Below are 15,761 nucleotides of genomic sequence, written 5' to 3'. Positions count from 1 at the left end.
AAAATTTAATAAATGGCTAGCAATAAATAAGGCGTCATAACTACAATTTGTCTAACTGCATGATGTAGCTACAATTTAGTAACTACTTACACAAATTAGAGATTGTATATACAAATACAAATTTACTTTAAAAATTTGTATTGATCCCCAAAATTTAATTTATAAATAAATACAAATCTTTAGAGATTGTATATGAGCCTCAAATTAGAGAACCTCAAAATTAGAGACTTGTATATGAGTCACAAAATATATAAATATATAAATACAATAGAAATATATATTTAAGTATTTAATCTAAATCTTACCCGTAAATGATAATTATTTTACGTATTAGCTATGCCTGAATGACATTCAATTTTTAAAATTGAACTGAATTTTCACGTGTTATGTCAAACTGATGTTTGAATCCATTAAGTAGATGTTTTATTGGCGTTGAAGTTGAAGTTATATTTTGTTTGATCATAAATATAAATATAAATAAAAATTATTTTTGAATGTTACGAGAGAAGAGTGAGTGCAAAAAGGATAAAAATAATTGATGACACATAAAATGAAATACAGAAAGTACTTTATTTTTACTTTTGTTAAATACAATGGTAAGTTGATATTCGGTGTGGGTTTAGGGGGCGCGGGGTTAAAATTTCTCGTGGCACTCGACAGCGATACCCAATGAATTCCCCCATCAGGCATCATCACTTCTTTTTTTCTCTTTCTATAATCTACCAACATCAACTATCAAAACTACAAGATACTCAATTCAATAATGGCGTTATCTCTTTGCTTCTCTCCACTTATTTCACAACCAAAACACAGGCCAAGGATAATGCCCTTTAATAAACCCATAATTTCATCAAGGCCAAAAAATTTTAAGCAGTACCTACTGTTAAGTGTCAATTGTGTTCATGAAAATTCTCAAAATAATCTTCCTCATGTGGCAGTTACTAGTTATGTAAACAAATCTAGATGGGAAGAATGGCTGTTAGCTGTTGCTGGCCTTTACCCTGTCTATGTAACTGTTGGTGGAGTTGTTGCTTGTTTAAGACCATCCACTTTTTCATGGTTTGTTAATGCAGCTCCAACTTCATATACTTTAGCTCTTGGGTTTATTATGTTGGCTATGGGTCTCACTTTGCAGCTCAAAGATTTGTTCAACTTGTTCTTGCAAAGGCCTCTTTCTGTGAGTTTTACCACTCTTCCTCTCTTTCAATTTCGTTGGGATAAGGCACAAGTATCAAACAAACTATAACTGAAATTCTAAAATTCTTGTGACGCACCTAAGCTCAGAAACGGGCCTACATAAGTTCAAGTCGTTGAAAAATTAGCAGTTTTTACAAATTTAAAAGGTATATATTATATATTGAACTCATTGAGCACAAGAGAAGTGCCTAGCCCAGCGTCAGTGGGTTCAATTCTTAAGACTTAAGGGGTAATAGGACCGTAAAGTTTAAGTGTGTCACCCAGATTTCAAGTATAGTTTGGAGGTACTTGTGCATTATCTCAATTTCATTTGTCATTCTTCAAGTTTCTTCATGTTAGACTATATAAAAGTATGTGGAATTACTGCAATTTTGAACCATACATACATATATATATATATATATATATATATATGCACCCTTGGTTGCTAAAGTTGGTTTCAATGCTAATTGAATAATTTAACATGTAAATGTTTGCCAGGATGATGAAAATTTTCCTGCCATTTTTTTCATTGTTTTATTTACTGCACTTAAAAGTAATACTTATTTTAACTTGCGACACCCTTGTTCCAATTTTTATTATTCCAATTTGTTCTTAAGAGTGATATTACACAATTAATGTCACTGAATGACTTCAATAATTGTTACAAACACAACCGTCTTACTTATGTTGAGTTGAATTTTATTCACGTGTTACTTGCTAGAGAGTGGTCCAGTTATATAACAAGAATGTCAATGATCACAAGAAGGAACCATTAATTAACCACGCTCCAAGCTATGTTGCTCGGACTCTTCCAAAATGTCAATAGGTGCATGTTGGATCATTCAAAAGTGGTGTATTTTTTAAGAATTCAACGCGGGTGTGGCATCAATCTGGAGAGTCCGAGCAACATAGGCTCCAAGCACCAAATTCAAAAGAAACAAAAAATAGAATTCTATACCTGCCACAATGATTGTCGATTATGTCACATTTAAATTTAATCTTGCACGTTCTCTTGGATTCCCTATAGTTGTTAAAATTACAATATTTTCCTATTATTTGGGTCCCACTTCTCGTTGAAAGACTAACCAAAATGAAACGGATATTGTTAATTTCAATGTTAAGTTTCAAAAGAAAGGTTAAAGTATAACTATGCGGGCTGAAGGTCTTTGTTCTTCCATCTTTCAGATTCTTTTCGGTTGTGCTGCACAATATACAATTATGCCAGCCTTTGGAGTGATAGTTGGCAAATGTTTGGGTCTTTCTCCTTCAGTTTCCGTTGGTCTAATATTGCTTGCTTGTTGTCCAGGGGGTACTGCATCCAATGTGGTAAGAATGAGTCTCGCTTGGGTTATTATCTTATTAAACAAGTATAACATGCTAAATTTCTTAGAAAACATATTTAAATAGTAATGGCATGAATTTCAGTAGGAAATGAACACATTTTAGCAATCCTTACAGATCTTGATCTTTCAATCTCTGGTTGTGTATAACTGTATCTATTTGTCATGAATTGCCGTTAGGGGAAGTGCTAAAGATAGCTTTATTCTTATTCCTTCATGTTGTTTGAGAATGTTGGTTAGTCTTTAAGAACCAGCATTGTTCTAGCTGATTCTTATAAATAGAAGTAATCAGGATTCTAGATCAACATTTAGTTTACACCCTCGGGCCTCGACAAATAACAATGAATAACCAACTTAACCAAGAATTTGTATCCTTTAATAAAGTTTTAGTTTCCTTGACAGTATGAATTTTGGCTTCAATTCTATATAGATTGGAGACTAAACTAGTTGAGTTACTCTCGTACCTACAAATACGTTTATGTATACATATATATATAGTGCTTCGTTGTTTTGGCTCCATTTTAACGTGGTAAAAGCATGTCCATTATGATTGGTTTCTCATTCTTTGCCCTTCCATTATTTTATGTTAACATCTTGTAGATGATTTTCCACCAGACCCCACTATGTGGGAATACACTGGGTTTGTTGCTTGTAGATGATTTTCCGTTGTGTTGCACCATATGTGCCTCTTTGGATCTGTACCTTCAAATTTACTGCCATTGAGTTCTAGACACATGATTAAGGATATAGACAACCGCAAGCTCTATTAGGTATATGCATGCGCTTAGTTTGTCTTTTTAACTTGCTCACCACTTGGTGGGTACATAGTAATGACTGAGGTATATAGTTTGATAGTTTATAGTGAGATTACCAATTTCATTTGAGTTAGCTTGCCAATCTGCAATCTTACAGTATTAGATTTCTCACATTTGCTTTTTTAGGAATATAAACATAAAATATACGCTTGATGCTTCGGTTAATAGGAAAACATTTTAGCAGCAGTGCAGAGCACATAGCAAAAAGAAAACCTGAAAAGATAAGGAAGGTGAACACCAACCGTCTTTTGAATAAAACAACGATTTCTCACATGGCATGGTGCCCTGAAGAACAAATTGCCATACGGTAAAGTTGGAAACATTTATTAAAAATATGTTGCTTTTGCTACGAAATTTATCACATAGCAAAACCCTTAGAAGCATTGTCTGTTTTCTGTTACCCCATTCCTTCCCTTCTTGCTAAAAGTTAATTTCAGTTAGAGCACCTCCAGTCTAGAATCTTTTGTCATTTGGTTGCCACAATTTTGTAACATGCCAAAGAATTGTTAGATTCAGGGAAAAACTCTAATGTTTTTTGAATTTACTCTTATACTTTCAGATGACATAGTCTACGGAATCTATGGCTTACAACATTTAACTCATTGTAAAGTTCATTTTTGCTTTCTGATAGTATTACAGGTAACCTTAATTGCACAAGGAGATGTACCATTATCAGTAGTGATGACATTGTGTACCACACTTGGAGCAGTTGTTCTCACTCCCCTCTTGACGATGATTCTGGCAGGCACATATGTTCCTGTGGATGCTATTAAGCTTTCCATCAGCACAGTACAAGTTAGTTCATTTTCAATGAATTGTTTTCTGCAATTCTTACATTTTGATTCATCAAAGAAGTTGTTTCTTTTTTTCACTAATTTATTTCATTCCGTCTTCATGATACTCTTTTATAGGTGGTGGTTGCTCCAATTCTCATAGGTTCTTATCTGCAGAGCAAATTTCCAAGAGCAGTGAAAGTTGTTGCACCGTTTGCTCCGCTTCTAGCAGTCTTAACTTCATCACTGCTTGCTTGCAGGTTTATTTATTGAAGCTTTATCATTATCATCTTGATGCTTGTTGCTCTGAACTGTTGTTTATGCCCTAAAATTTTTCTCTTTTATACTAGTGTATTCTCAGAAAATGTTGTTCGTCTGAGATCTTCAATGGCTGGTATGTCAGTCTCCTCTGATTTATCTTTATTTAATCGGGTTCAAGCAATATTCGCAAGTGAATTTGGGGCTGTAGTGGTTTCCGTGCTTTTGTTGCATTTTGCTGGATTCTTTGTGGGGTAAGAACATACCCCTGTTTGTTAAGGCTAGTTACATTTGTCCATGATTTCAGCATCCCATAGGATCTGTATTGTGATAAACACTTTTTGCAGGTACCTGTCAGCCACCCTAGGCGGTTTTGCTGAACCTCAGAGACGTGCCATATCCATCGAGGTACTTGATTATTCACCTAATGGGATACTACTTGGAAATTTTAGTCTGTCAAGATAAGTTTAAATCTATGTTAATATTCACATGTTACGACTTTTGACCCTTTCTGTCTATGAGTTAACTAAGAGCCAGCAGATATTGGTCCGTTTAATCATGTCGACATTCAATTAGCAATGGAGCTTGTAATATTTTATGTTTATTCATTTAAACAAAGCATGTCCATGGAGGCAAATATTATACGTAGAAAGGTAGAAGATGACCTCTAGTTCCAAGGGCATAAGCAATTTTTTGTCATAAGGTAAGTTGCTGTAAGAATACCGCTAAATCCTGTTGACATATATATGTAGTTATCATCCTTTTGTACCTGCTTTTGCCTCACCTGTATGATCACTTTAGCTGATCTCAACTAAAACCTTGAAGACGGCTAAGAAACTTATGATTCCCCATTAGACGTATTTCAAGAAAGATTTAGTTTTCATTTCCCTGCTCCTTAAACTTTTATTTGTCCTGTGACATATGCAACAATGATGTTGCACTTCTTTTTGTATTGCCTTGCAGGTTGGCATGCAGAATTCCTCCTTGGGAGTGGTTTTAGCGACCGCACATTTCGCATCACCGTTGGTTGCATTACCTCCTGCAATGTCAGCTGTTATTATGAACATAATGGGCAGTACTTTAGGTTTCTTTTGGAGATATATTGACCCTTCTGATTCAAAGATTAGTCTAGAGGCCACTGATAAATCATAGTAGTGGCTAATAAAATCATAGTAGGATTCATGGTCACCATTTTAATCCTGCTTGTACAATTGTCCTGAGCTTGGTAACTTTGCTTCTTTTTTTTTTTTTTTTTTTCCGGGAAGCGGTGTGGGGGTGGGGGTCTTAATTCACATTATCAGTAGAGTTTAATTTAGTGTTTCAAGTTGTTTGCTACTATATTTTTCAGGTTAGTATTCTACTTTTTATGGGCAGTTAGAAGTGTTATTTTTATGTATCCTTAATAAGATTTATTAAAGCAATATCTCTAATTAAAACAGTAAAATTATTTCCGAGCCAGTGATTGCACTGTGCATTCCTAAAGAATTTAATCCCCTTGATGCTCAAGGTTTCGGATTAATTCATCTCAAGATGAAATGGAGAAACAATTCTAATGACCCGGCATTTCAGAATGTTACAAATTACACTTGACACTAATTTTTATTTTTTAGAAGATGCAGAAGGAGAGGGGAAAAAAAAATTGACTTTTAGTATTAAATTACGAGGCAAGGTTTATGTATTTCGTTTGGTTGAAAACAAGTTATCCCAAAATATTAATTTTGAAATTAGTTATTCACCACCCAGTAAATCCTCAGGTGAACATGATGTCCTTTAGCAAAAGGGTGGTTTTAGCAAAAGGGTGGTGCCTTTACGAGAAAAGACGTGCCTTTCAGAAAAAGTCTGGAGCATTACGAAAAAAGTAGTTAATTTTTTTAACACAGCATATTAAGAAATCATGAAGTAGTTTTACTAATGGATAAAAGATCAAATTTACTCCTCTACTTTTAAAAATTAGCTAAATATATCCTTCATCGTATATTAAGGTTAAATTTACGCTCGTTGTCATACTTTGGGGTCAAATTTATTCTCATTGTTAAAAAACTTTTCATCTGTACCCTTCCTTTAACAAAAAAACCCCATTCAATGTTAAATGCCCCATTTTTAAAAATAAACACACTTTAATCTATCCTGTCCGACTCGACCCACAAAAAAGATACAAACAAATACACCCACCCACCCCTAAGTTCTGTTGGTTGAAATTTTTCCTACGATATTAGATCACTAGATATTTATCAGTGCATAGCTCATGAAAAATAAATTTGCATCAGTGCAGACATAAACAATCATGACATCTCTTCATTTTTATGTCCTTGTATACAAATTGGATCTATACAAATTTCTTCTCATGTCATTTGCTCAGAAAACTTATCCACTTATTCTAAAATTGCATACTAGCTAAAATATTGAAATTTGAACATAATTGGAACATGAGCAGACTTTGTACTATATCTTTTCTCTAGTTCCACACTTCTGCGTTATTTTATTCTATTTTACTTTTTGTTTATTTTTAAACAATCTATTCGTGTTGCACGTTGAAACAGGAATATATTTGTTTGTTGAAAAACTTCTACCAACAGAACTGAGGACATGGTATATTTGTTTGTATCATTTTTGTGGGTCGAATTGGGTGGGGCGAGTTAGATTAGGGTGTGTTTTGTTTTTAAAAAATGGGACATTTAATGTTGATTTGGCTTTTTGGTTCAAGGAAGGATACAGACGAAAAGTTTCTTAACAACGAGGGTAAATTTGACCCTAGTATGACAACGAGGGTATATATTGGCCCTAAAGTATGAAAAAGGGTGTATTTAACCAATTTCTCAAAATAGAAAAGGAAATTTGACCCTTTTTCCTTTACTAATTCATCCCTTAAACGACTTTTTGAGATTTTATAAACAAGTGCAATGTAACACCACAAATTAGATGTCATATTTAAGTCGTTCCATGTTGTAACATCCCGCATGCCATTTGACATGTTCATGCAGATTTTTATGTTGTTTTAGCTCAAAAATCAAGTCTTTTGGCCTTTTTTCTCAATCAATTTCTCAGGTCTTGATGACATTTACTTCAACCCACCAGTAGGTAAGCCAAGTCACAGCCTGAAACAACAAGTAACGAGCTAACAGGTGGAAGATGAAGGAAAATGAGAAATAAATCAACAACAATAATAAAATAGGCGAAAGCAGAAAGGATATGCATACACAATAGTGTACAAGTTAAGGAAGAGGACAAAATAAATAAAATAATCCCTCCCAAGACCTGGTAAGATTAGTTCTAGGAGCCACTAAGACCAAAAAGAAGAGTACTAGAAAGTATATATGTATATACACAAATACACACAAAATAGTTTCAGAAATACAAAAAAAAATATAATTGAAGTAGATGAAGGAAGATCCACTCTGGACTCTAGAAAGCTTCCCCATTTTTAGATCAATAGCAGGGCTCTAGGATAACGTCAACGTCGATGGCTCGTACTGGAATCTAAATTAGAAAAAATATGTAGAAGTTTAGTATGAGTACCAAAGCAATGGATACTCAGTAGGTATCATCATTCAATCGAGGACAAATATAATAAAAGATAAATACAAAGTACGAGAATGTAAGCCAAGTCAACAGAAAAATGAATAGATATGTAAATATCGAGCTATGCTAGGCAAATACGATAAACAAAATATATAACTCAAAAGTAAAAGTAAGGACTGACTACAACCTAACTGAGTGTAAGACCCCACAAAATTTTGACCATTTTATTTTGACAATCCCATGTATGTTATGTCAATTTTTGACTTGAATCATGGTCAGGGTATTAAAAAGGTGTTTGGAGAAAGTTTGGAAATTTTTAGAAGGAGTTCGGGGTCATTTTGGGATCTCGAGGTAGTAAGCCTCCGTAATAAGGTCGTGGCACGGAGACTAACCTCCACGATAAGGGAGTGGCACGGAGGATAACCTTCGCGATAAGAGAGTGCTACACTACTATAGTAATATCGTGCAGTTTTATTTTTCTTTTACTTGGAGTGAGGGGCTTCTGGTCTTTTTACCCACAATACGACTTTTAAACACATATATGACCCTTTTTATTCAGCTTTCAAATATCAAAACACTACTCTTTTTTTTTTAACTCCCAGACCAAGAAAATTCAAGGTTTTCATAATGATTTCATCACCCGGACTCCAAACATTGATTTCTCTTCAAATTGCTTTATATTTTGGGCATGTTGCTCATCCCTAACTTGTGTTTTTACATTATGAAAATTATTTAATCAATATTCATTGTGTTTTAATTGATGGGTTTGAAATTGGGTTGAGAATTTTTAGTTGTTATTACTTGAATTGTTTTTCCCATTTTTAAATTGATTGTTCAAGCTTTAATTAATGAATTTTGGGACTGAATTGGTGCATTATGGTATATATTGGAATGGGGAACATGAATTTCCCCAAATTTGATGAATTTTGGCTTGGTTATGGCAATAACCTCAACCCACTTTATAAATTAATTTTTTAATAGGGATAATTGCATTGTTTAACTTGCCCTTTGAAACTATTGCATTGCATTAAAGGATATGGATATAGATAATTTTGGAAGGTCTTGGTGGCCATGATTTTGGATTTAAATTAGACTTGGGAGTCTAATGGTTACATGGATTTGTTTGGACATAATTATATAAGCTTGTAAGCATAATTGGTATGACGATACCAAGTTTGTAAATGCCTTAATAAAGATTCCTTGGTTAAGTGGTTGGATTTATGTGCAAATTATTTTAGTTTGAGCTTAAAGGTAATTATGTAGCCACCGTGAAGGTAGAGTTCCCGAAGGGACCAACACTGGAACTACGTTTGCCGGTGTTGGGAGTCTATATAACTATGTGTATGGATACACATTATATTTTGGAATGTTTAACGCCTTGGTGGATTTAGCCCTTCCTAGAATTTCCTCGGTTTGTGCGGCTAACACGTACTGGGGGGGCCTTTCGACAGGAGAAGTCGAACTCATATAGTTCATGGGTGCCTTTAGGACGGAGCGACCTAGTTCAGGTTAATATTTTAAACTCTCATGTTCATGGCCCTTGTCCCTATCCCGATATCCTATATATGTATATATATAAATGTTGTGCCTGTGGTTTTGACTGTTTCTTAGCAATGACACTATTTTATCCATTTTACCTGAGTTACATGCAGTAATCGCCTCTATTGACCGTCCCTGAATGCTATATCATTTCATGATGTAAGTTTTGAAAAATTTTCTATTGCTCATGTGCAGTGTTAGATGATTCGATTCATTTTTTGATCTGTCGTAAAGTGGTGAGCCTCCATCTTTTAAAAGGATCGGTCATTTTATTATTCTTATTTTTGTCTTGGTATTTCATTTTGGATTCATTTGGCCATAGTCAGGGGAATGTCCTGACTTAGTTTGGTATTCTTGACTTTTAGAGGCTTTTGTGGACAAAATTTGGGATGTTGTTTATGTCTTACTTTGACTCTTTAGATTCTCTTTCGATGCTATATATTTTTCACAAATTTGGTTGGCTTTTACTGTTTATCTTTATTCTGCTATAGTGGATAGGCTAAGGGGTGGGGTTGAGATACCGGTCACAACTAGGCCCTGGTTTGAATCGTGAAAAGCTTGGTATTAGAGAACTGTTCAGGGACTTTGGGTGTCCACAAAGTTGTGTCGAGTAGAGTCCCTTTTATGGGTATACAGCGCGCCACACTTATAAGGGGAGGCTGTAAGTCATTTAGGAATGTTTCCCTTTCTTGTGTTCTATTTTGGGCTATAGATTCCAGATGTTATGAAACTTCTCTAACTCTTGACTTACTCGCATTTTGGATCATGCCTCCCTGAAGATCTGACAGTCGTAGAAACTTTGCTAGAACCTATATTCCACCTAAGGAGAATATGGAGAAAACTTGCCCTGTATATAGAGTGCAGACCCGGTGTAGGATCCCTTCTACTGAATGTATCGATTCACGTATAGTTCCACCGATCCTTATTATTTCTACTCCGGATTTCCAAGCTAGTAAGGCATATGCTCAGTCACCCCAGGGAGATATTTCTAATAGGAAATTCTGTCACTCTATTCATATGCTTGCTCAGCTGGTGGTATCATAGTCTCGTCAGTCTGGTTAGGTTGGTTCAGTTGTTAGCTCATTTGAGGTTACTCAGGTTGGTCAGTTTATCAGGTTGAATCCCCCCACTATTTTTAGGCTTTAAGGTTGAGGAGGACCCTCAGAGTTTTATTGACGAGATGAAGAATATTTTTAGGGTGATGCATACTACTGATTCTAAAGGTGTGGAGTTTCCTGTATATCAATTGAATGGTGTGGCTTATCAGTGGTATGAGAAGTGGGAATAACTGAGAGGTGATGATGCTGAGCTGATGGTGTGGGATAAGTTTTTAGGTGCTTATCTTGATCATTTCTTTCCTTGGAAGTTAAGAGAGTCTAAAGATGAAGAGTTTGTGAACTTGAAGCAGGTTAAGCTAAGTGTTGAGAAGTATGCACTGAAGTTTCATCAGTTGTCTCATTATGCTCCAGAGCTAGTGTCTAATATGAGATCTCAGATGAGGAAATTTTCTTCTGGTTTGTCCCATGAATTTGTGTTAGAGTGTAAGGTTGCAATGTTGAACAATGATATGGATATTTCTGTTCTGGCAGTTTATATGTAGTAGGTGATAGGTTGAGATAGGGAAAAGGCAGAGCAAGAAATTCAGCTATACTGAGTAGGGTACAAATCAGCAAATCAGTAGGAGAGATGGTAGGCTGTGGACTAAGAAGAAGAATTGATAAAATTCTTATTCAACAACTAGTGCTTCGTATCCTAAGACATCAGGTGATCATCATTTTTATGCTAAAAGTGGTCCTAAGGCATAGGGTGCCCAATCTCAGGCTAGTGGAGCTCAGTCATCCCCATGTTATCCTCATTGCCATTTTTGTAAGCAGCTTCACGTGGGTGTTGTGATGAGAGAAGGAATTTATTATTTATTTTTGGTCAACCTAGTCATATGTAGCGGAATTATCCTATATCTAAGGTTGTCACTTGAGCTAATAAGGTCCCAATTTCTACTTCTTCAGCTCCTGCACCTAACGGTGCCATATCAGGTACAGCCAATGGCTAAAATTATCTCTATGCACTTGCTATTCATTTGAAATATGTGGAATCTCCTAATGTTTTCACTGATATGTTACAACTTTTCTCCCATAATATTTGTTGTTTGCTTGATCTGGGTTCTACCCTATCCTAGGTGACCCCTTATGTGGTTGTATATTTTGGTTTTGGCCTTGAAAACACTCTCCACCCCTTTTCTGTTTACCTCAACAGGTGATTCTATAGTTTATAGAAAAATCTATAGGGGTTTTGTGGTGTCCATTCATCATAGGGACTGTAACGCCCCGAGTTTGTACCACGGACGCTACACGGTGCTCATAATATTGAAGGACCACAAGCTAACCCATGACTGATGCCTGCTGTATTTATTGAATGATAATAATGTAATATGCGGAAATTAGTCGGAAAATATACCATAAGGTTTAATACTGTAATAAAATTGAATATGGTATAACAATACCAAAACTAAAACATCTGTCTGAAAATACTCTAGTCTGGAAAGCCTCTAAACGGTATGAACTGTGGAGTTGATAGGACAAGACCCCAACTAACTCTGACTACTGAAAATAAACTGAAATGCTGGAAAACAATTATGTCCTCAAACTATGGGGACTCACCACTAACTCCGTCTGTTGAGAATCTGAGCTGCTAAGGGTGCTTTGGAGCCCGTGCATCTGAAACTATGATATAAGACATCATAGAGCAAAATAAAAGCATGCGGCAGTACTTTGAATGAACTGGTATGCTCAGTGAGGTAGGCTGAAATGCATAGGTTCATATGCCTGAACAATAATAGCTGAATAACATGAGTATGACTAAATAAGAGCACATGCATGAATATGTAGACTATAACTGAGATCATGATAACACTAAACACTGAGTTTGAATATTGATTTACTGTTGGTATGGTCATTCAAACTGAATGACCATATCTAATAGTCCTAAATCTGTGGAACTGTACTGAGCTGAGTGACTATATCTGATAGTCCTGAATCTATAGAACTAAACTGAGTTCTATACTGAGACTAAATCTGACAATGAGACTGAAACTGTGGGAGGTAATTATCTAACCGACATGCCCCAATTAAGATGATTGAGTTGGGGTCCAATTTATAACCCCAATTGGAAGGATATCAGTACCGTGCCACGGGTAAAGACAATTGTTGTGGAGTCAGTCCTAACTAATGAGTGACCCCTAAGATCAGTCCTAATCTAGCGGGTGATTCCTGAGTATGTCAGTCCTATCTAACGGGTGACATCTCATAACCTACGCTTGCTACGTAGTTTTGGAACTTAGGGATTTCTTCTAGGGACCCAGTCCTATCTAACGGGTACGCCTCCATCCCTAGGTTCGCTCGGTGCTGAATCCTACACCCAACTGAATAGATACTGAACTGATTTCCTAGTTCATACTAGGCTTGATTGAACTGTTACTGAGTTTATTGAGTTTCGTTGACTAACGGAATACCACTGAATAAGTTTACTGTGGTCCGAACTGAATACTGAACTAGACTGGACTAGTACTGAGTCTACTAAGTTTTTTCTGAGTCCCGTGACTGACTGAGAGTACTACTAATCATGACATGACTAATATTATCTTGTAACTGACACTGGCTAAGTACACAACTAAATTGTAATACCCCCAGGACTCGATAGCATGAAAGTAAATCATAACATAGTCTTAAAAAGCATAATCACGTGCACTTGGTCACAACTCATTCACAAGGGCATTTTATCAAACATGTGCACGATATAATTCACACATAAGCTGACATGACATGATTTCTTTATCTTATTAGTTCACATGAGCAATTCATCAAGCACTTAGTGAGCATGATATATGTACATAACATTAACAACAAGTGGGCATCATAATTTAACTCCAACTTCACAATTTCAAGGGTTCAACATAGATTCACATAATATTACATATACATCAATTATCCCCACATGAAACTTATCATAAAACATGGATTACAATCCCAATTAACCATTATAAACATGATTTTAATCAAACCCAATATAAAATTCATAAAATCTATACACCTGAAGTTAAAAATAGTTTCTTGGACTCCAAGGGTGGAAGGAACCTTTGGATGAACACTTCACATACCTTGTTTGTTAAATTTTTGAAGAAGAATGGTGAATTCTTTGATCTTGAGTTTGAATTTAATTCTCCTAGGGTTTGTTCTTGAGAGATTTTTGTGAAGAGTGAATGAATTTTGCTCTTCAAAAGGTTTAATTTCATGTTTAGGGGGCTGAAGGACGTGGGAAAAAGACCCAAATACCCCTAAGGATACGGCCTTTAAATGACTAAAAACTATTCTATTAATGCACAGATCGACGCACCGCATCATTGGCATCGACATAATGGCCAACGCGTTGAGTCGGTTCACTACAATATGACACTAGAGGTAGGGAGAATAATTATCAACGCGATAGTCGACACGGTGCATCGAGATCGCGTTGATTCACTAGTTTGAGATTCCAAAGGCGATTCAAACATAGTTCAAAAAATTTAAAACTTATCTGAGAACACCTACAGATATTTTTAATCATGAATTAACTTAAATATCAATATTTAACGGATGTAAAGGTCGCTAAATAAGATTGCAAACTTTCAAAGGCTAAAATAACACTAAGTCTGAATACTTAGATAAATTTTGTTATTTCTAGGACCTCTTAACAAGTTTAAAGGGTTGAATTAAGCTAGAATTTTGCGGGGTCTTACAATATCTCCCCCTTGGGAACATTCATCCTCGAATGAGACTGAGTATGATGAGAGAACTGACAAACTGACCTTGAGTACTGCACACACATAACTGCAATATGATTTTATAACTGACACTACTGATATACTGAATTATCATACTGAATGTGCATATATGTAGCATAACTTCGTAACTAATATTACTGATAATCTGAGTTTGTAGACTGAACATACATATCTGATGCGTGAGTAGATGACTGAACTGATCCGTGAATGCATGACTGAATATGCAATGGTAATGGATACCAAGTTCATAAGTGGTACTGTACATGGAACTACACCAATCTAAGGAAGACTGTTACCTTAAATTGAGAATATTGATAACCTAATATCATTTACTAAACATGCATGAATAGGCACATGAGAACATAACTGAGCCTAAAATGTGATACATATACTAAACTGAGCCCCTAAATACATGGCTTACGGCTGAGATTGGAACTTAAAGGTCCACCTATGAGTACCCCCACCCAAACTAGATATATTTTGTGAAAAGTAGATTAAAGGTTTAGGTCATAAAAGCTCAGTGAATTATAGTGTATCTCTTCATTGGGACATTATGTCCCCTGAAGAATGCTGACTTGGCTGAGATACTGAGGAAAAACTAAGACGATGCACAGGGAACCTATGAACTGAATCATGACTTTCTATCGGGAATCTAAAACTGAGGCATGACACCTGAACTAAGTTGAACTTGCAAACACATGGTTGCTCAATCTTGGAATATTTGCACTCGTGATACTTTGGATAGGATGACTGGGTGGAAAGATATGATACCACACAAATTTATCCGCCTAACTGCTAAACTGAAATATTGACCCTACTGACTAGGTCATACTAAAAACTTATGCCCGACCGAAGCATTTCTATTACACTCTCTATAGATTTTTAGTGACTTTAGGGAGCAATAAAATCTTGACATAGGTTGTATAAAACATCTAAATAAGAAATCGCACCCTAGCTAAAATTCTATAATATGAGACGAGGCCTATGGAATACCATCTAAGATAGAGTGACTAAGCCTCCTGCACCAGAATTACTGACTTGTAACCTTATCCACATCTTCCAACTATTTCCCTCAATTATAGTTTCTAATTCAGCACAACATTTCGCTTGAGGCTACTGAAAATATCTACATAGGTGTTAAGTATGAATGCTAAAACATACTAGTTTATCTGATTAACTGAATGGCTACTAGTTGAATACTGGGCATGTAAGACTGAACTATACTAGGTCTGAATGACTGGACTGAAACTATAGAGTATTATACATATGACGTAAGGACTAACTGTGTAATAGGAGATAACTGAGCTTGAATTCATGAAAACTATATTATTTGAGAATGCAAGACCAAGTGTATAACATGATTTTATAATAGCCTCTAAACTGAGGTACTGAAATACTGATAACTGAATAACTGATAATTGTACGTTGTGCTCAAGCAAACCTGAAACTGAATAGTGCTACTGATATGATTACTGGACCATACTGGGCTTGAGATACTCGTTATGACTAGGCCCTGATTTGG

At 35.6% G+C, this 15,761-nt stretch overlaps 1 protein-coding gene across 2 annotated transcripts; it reads left to right on the top strand.

Moving 5' to 3' along the window:
* Positions 1-615: 615 nt before the first annotated feature.
* Positions 616-5,738, top strand: LOC107842799 (probable sodium/metabolite cotransporter BASS1, chloroplastic). 2 transcript variants are annotated; one of them, XM_047405831.1, is made up of 7 exons: positions 616-1,177; positions 2,365-2,505; positions 3,974-4,129; positions 4,246-4,367; positions 4,458-4,619; positions 4,713-4,773; positions 5,329-5,738. In XM_047405831.1, the coding sequence occupies exons 1-7, from the start codon at positions 764-766 to the stop codon at positions 5,515-5,517; spliced, it is 1,245 nt and encodes a 414-aa protein (XP_047261787.1). In that variant the 5' UTR covers positions 616-763; the 3' UTR covers positions 5,518-5,738. The 2 variants fall into 2 exon arrangements, with proteins under 2 accessions (XP_047261787.1, XP_047261788.1); XM_047405832.1 differs by having other exon boundaries at positions 636-1,177; positions 4,469-4,501.
* Positions 5,739-15,761: the final 10,023 nt, after the last annotated feature.

Source organism: Capsicum annuum, unplaced genomic scaffold, assembly GCF_002878395.1.
Source record: "Capsicum annuum cultivar UCD-10X-F1 unplaced genomic scaffold, UCD10Xv1.1 ctg81797, whole genome shotgun sequence".
Lineage (NCBI taxonomy): Eukaryota > Viridiplantae > Streptophyta > Magnoliopsida > Solanales > Solanaceae > Capsicum > Capsicum annuum.
This window is presented reverse-complemented; position numbering and strand designations above follow the sequence as displayed.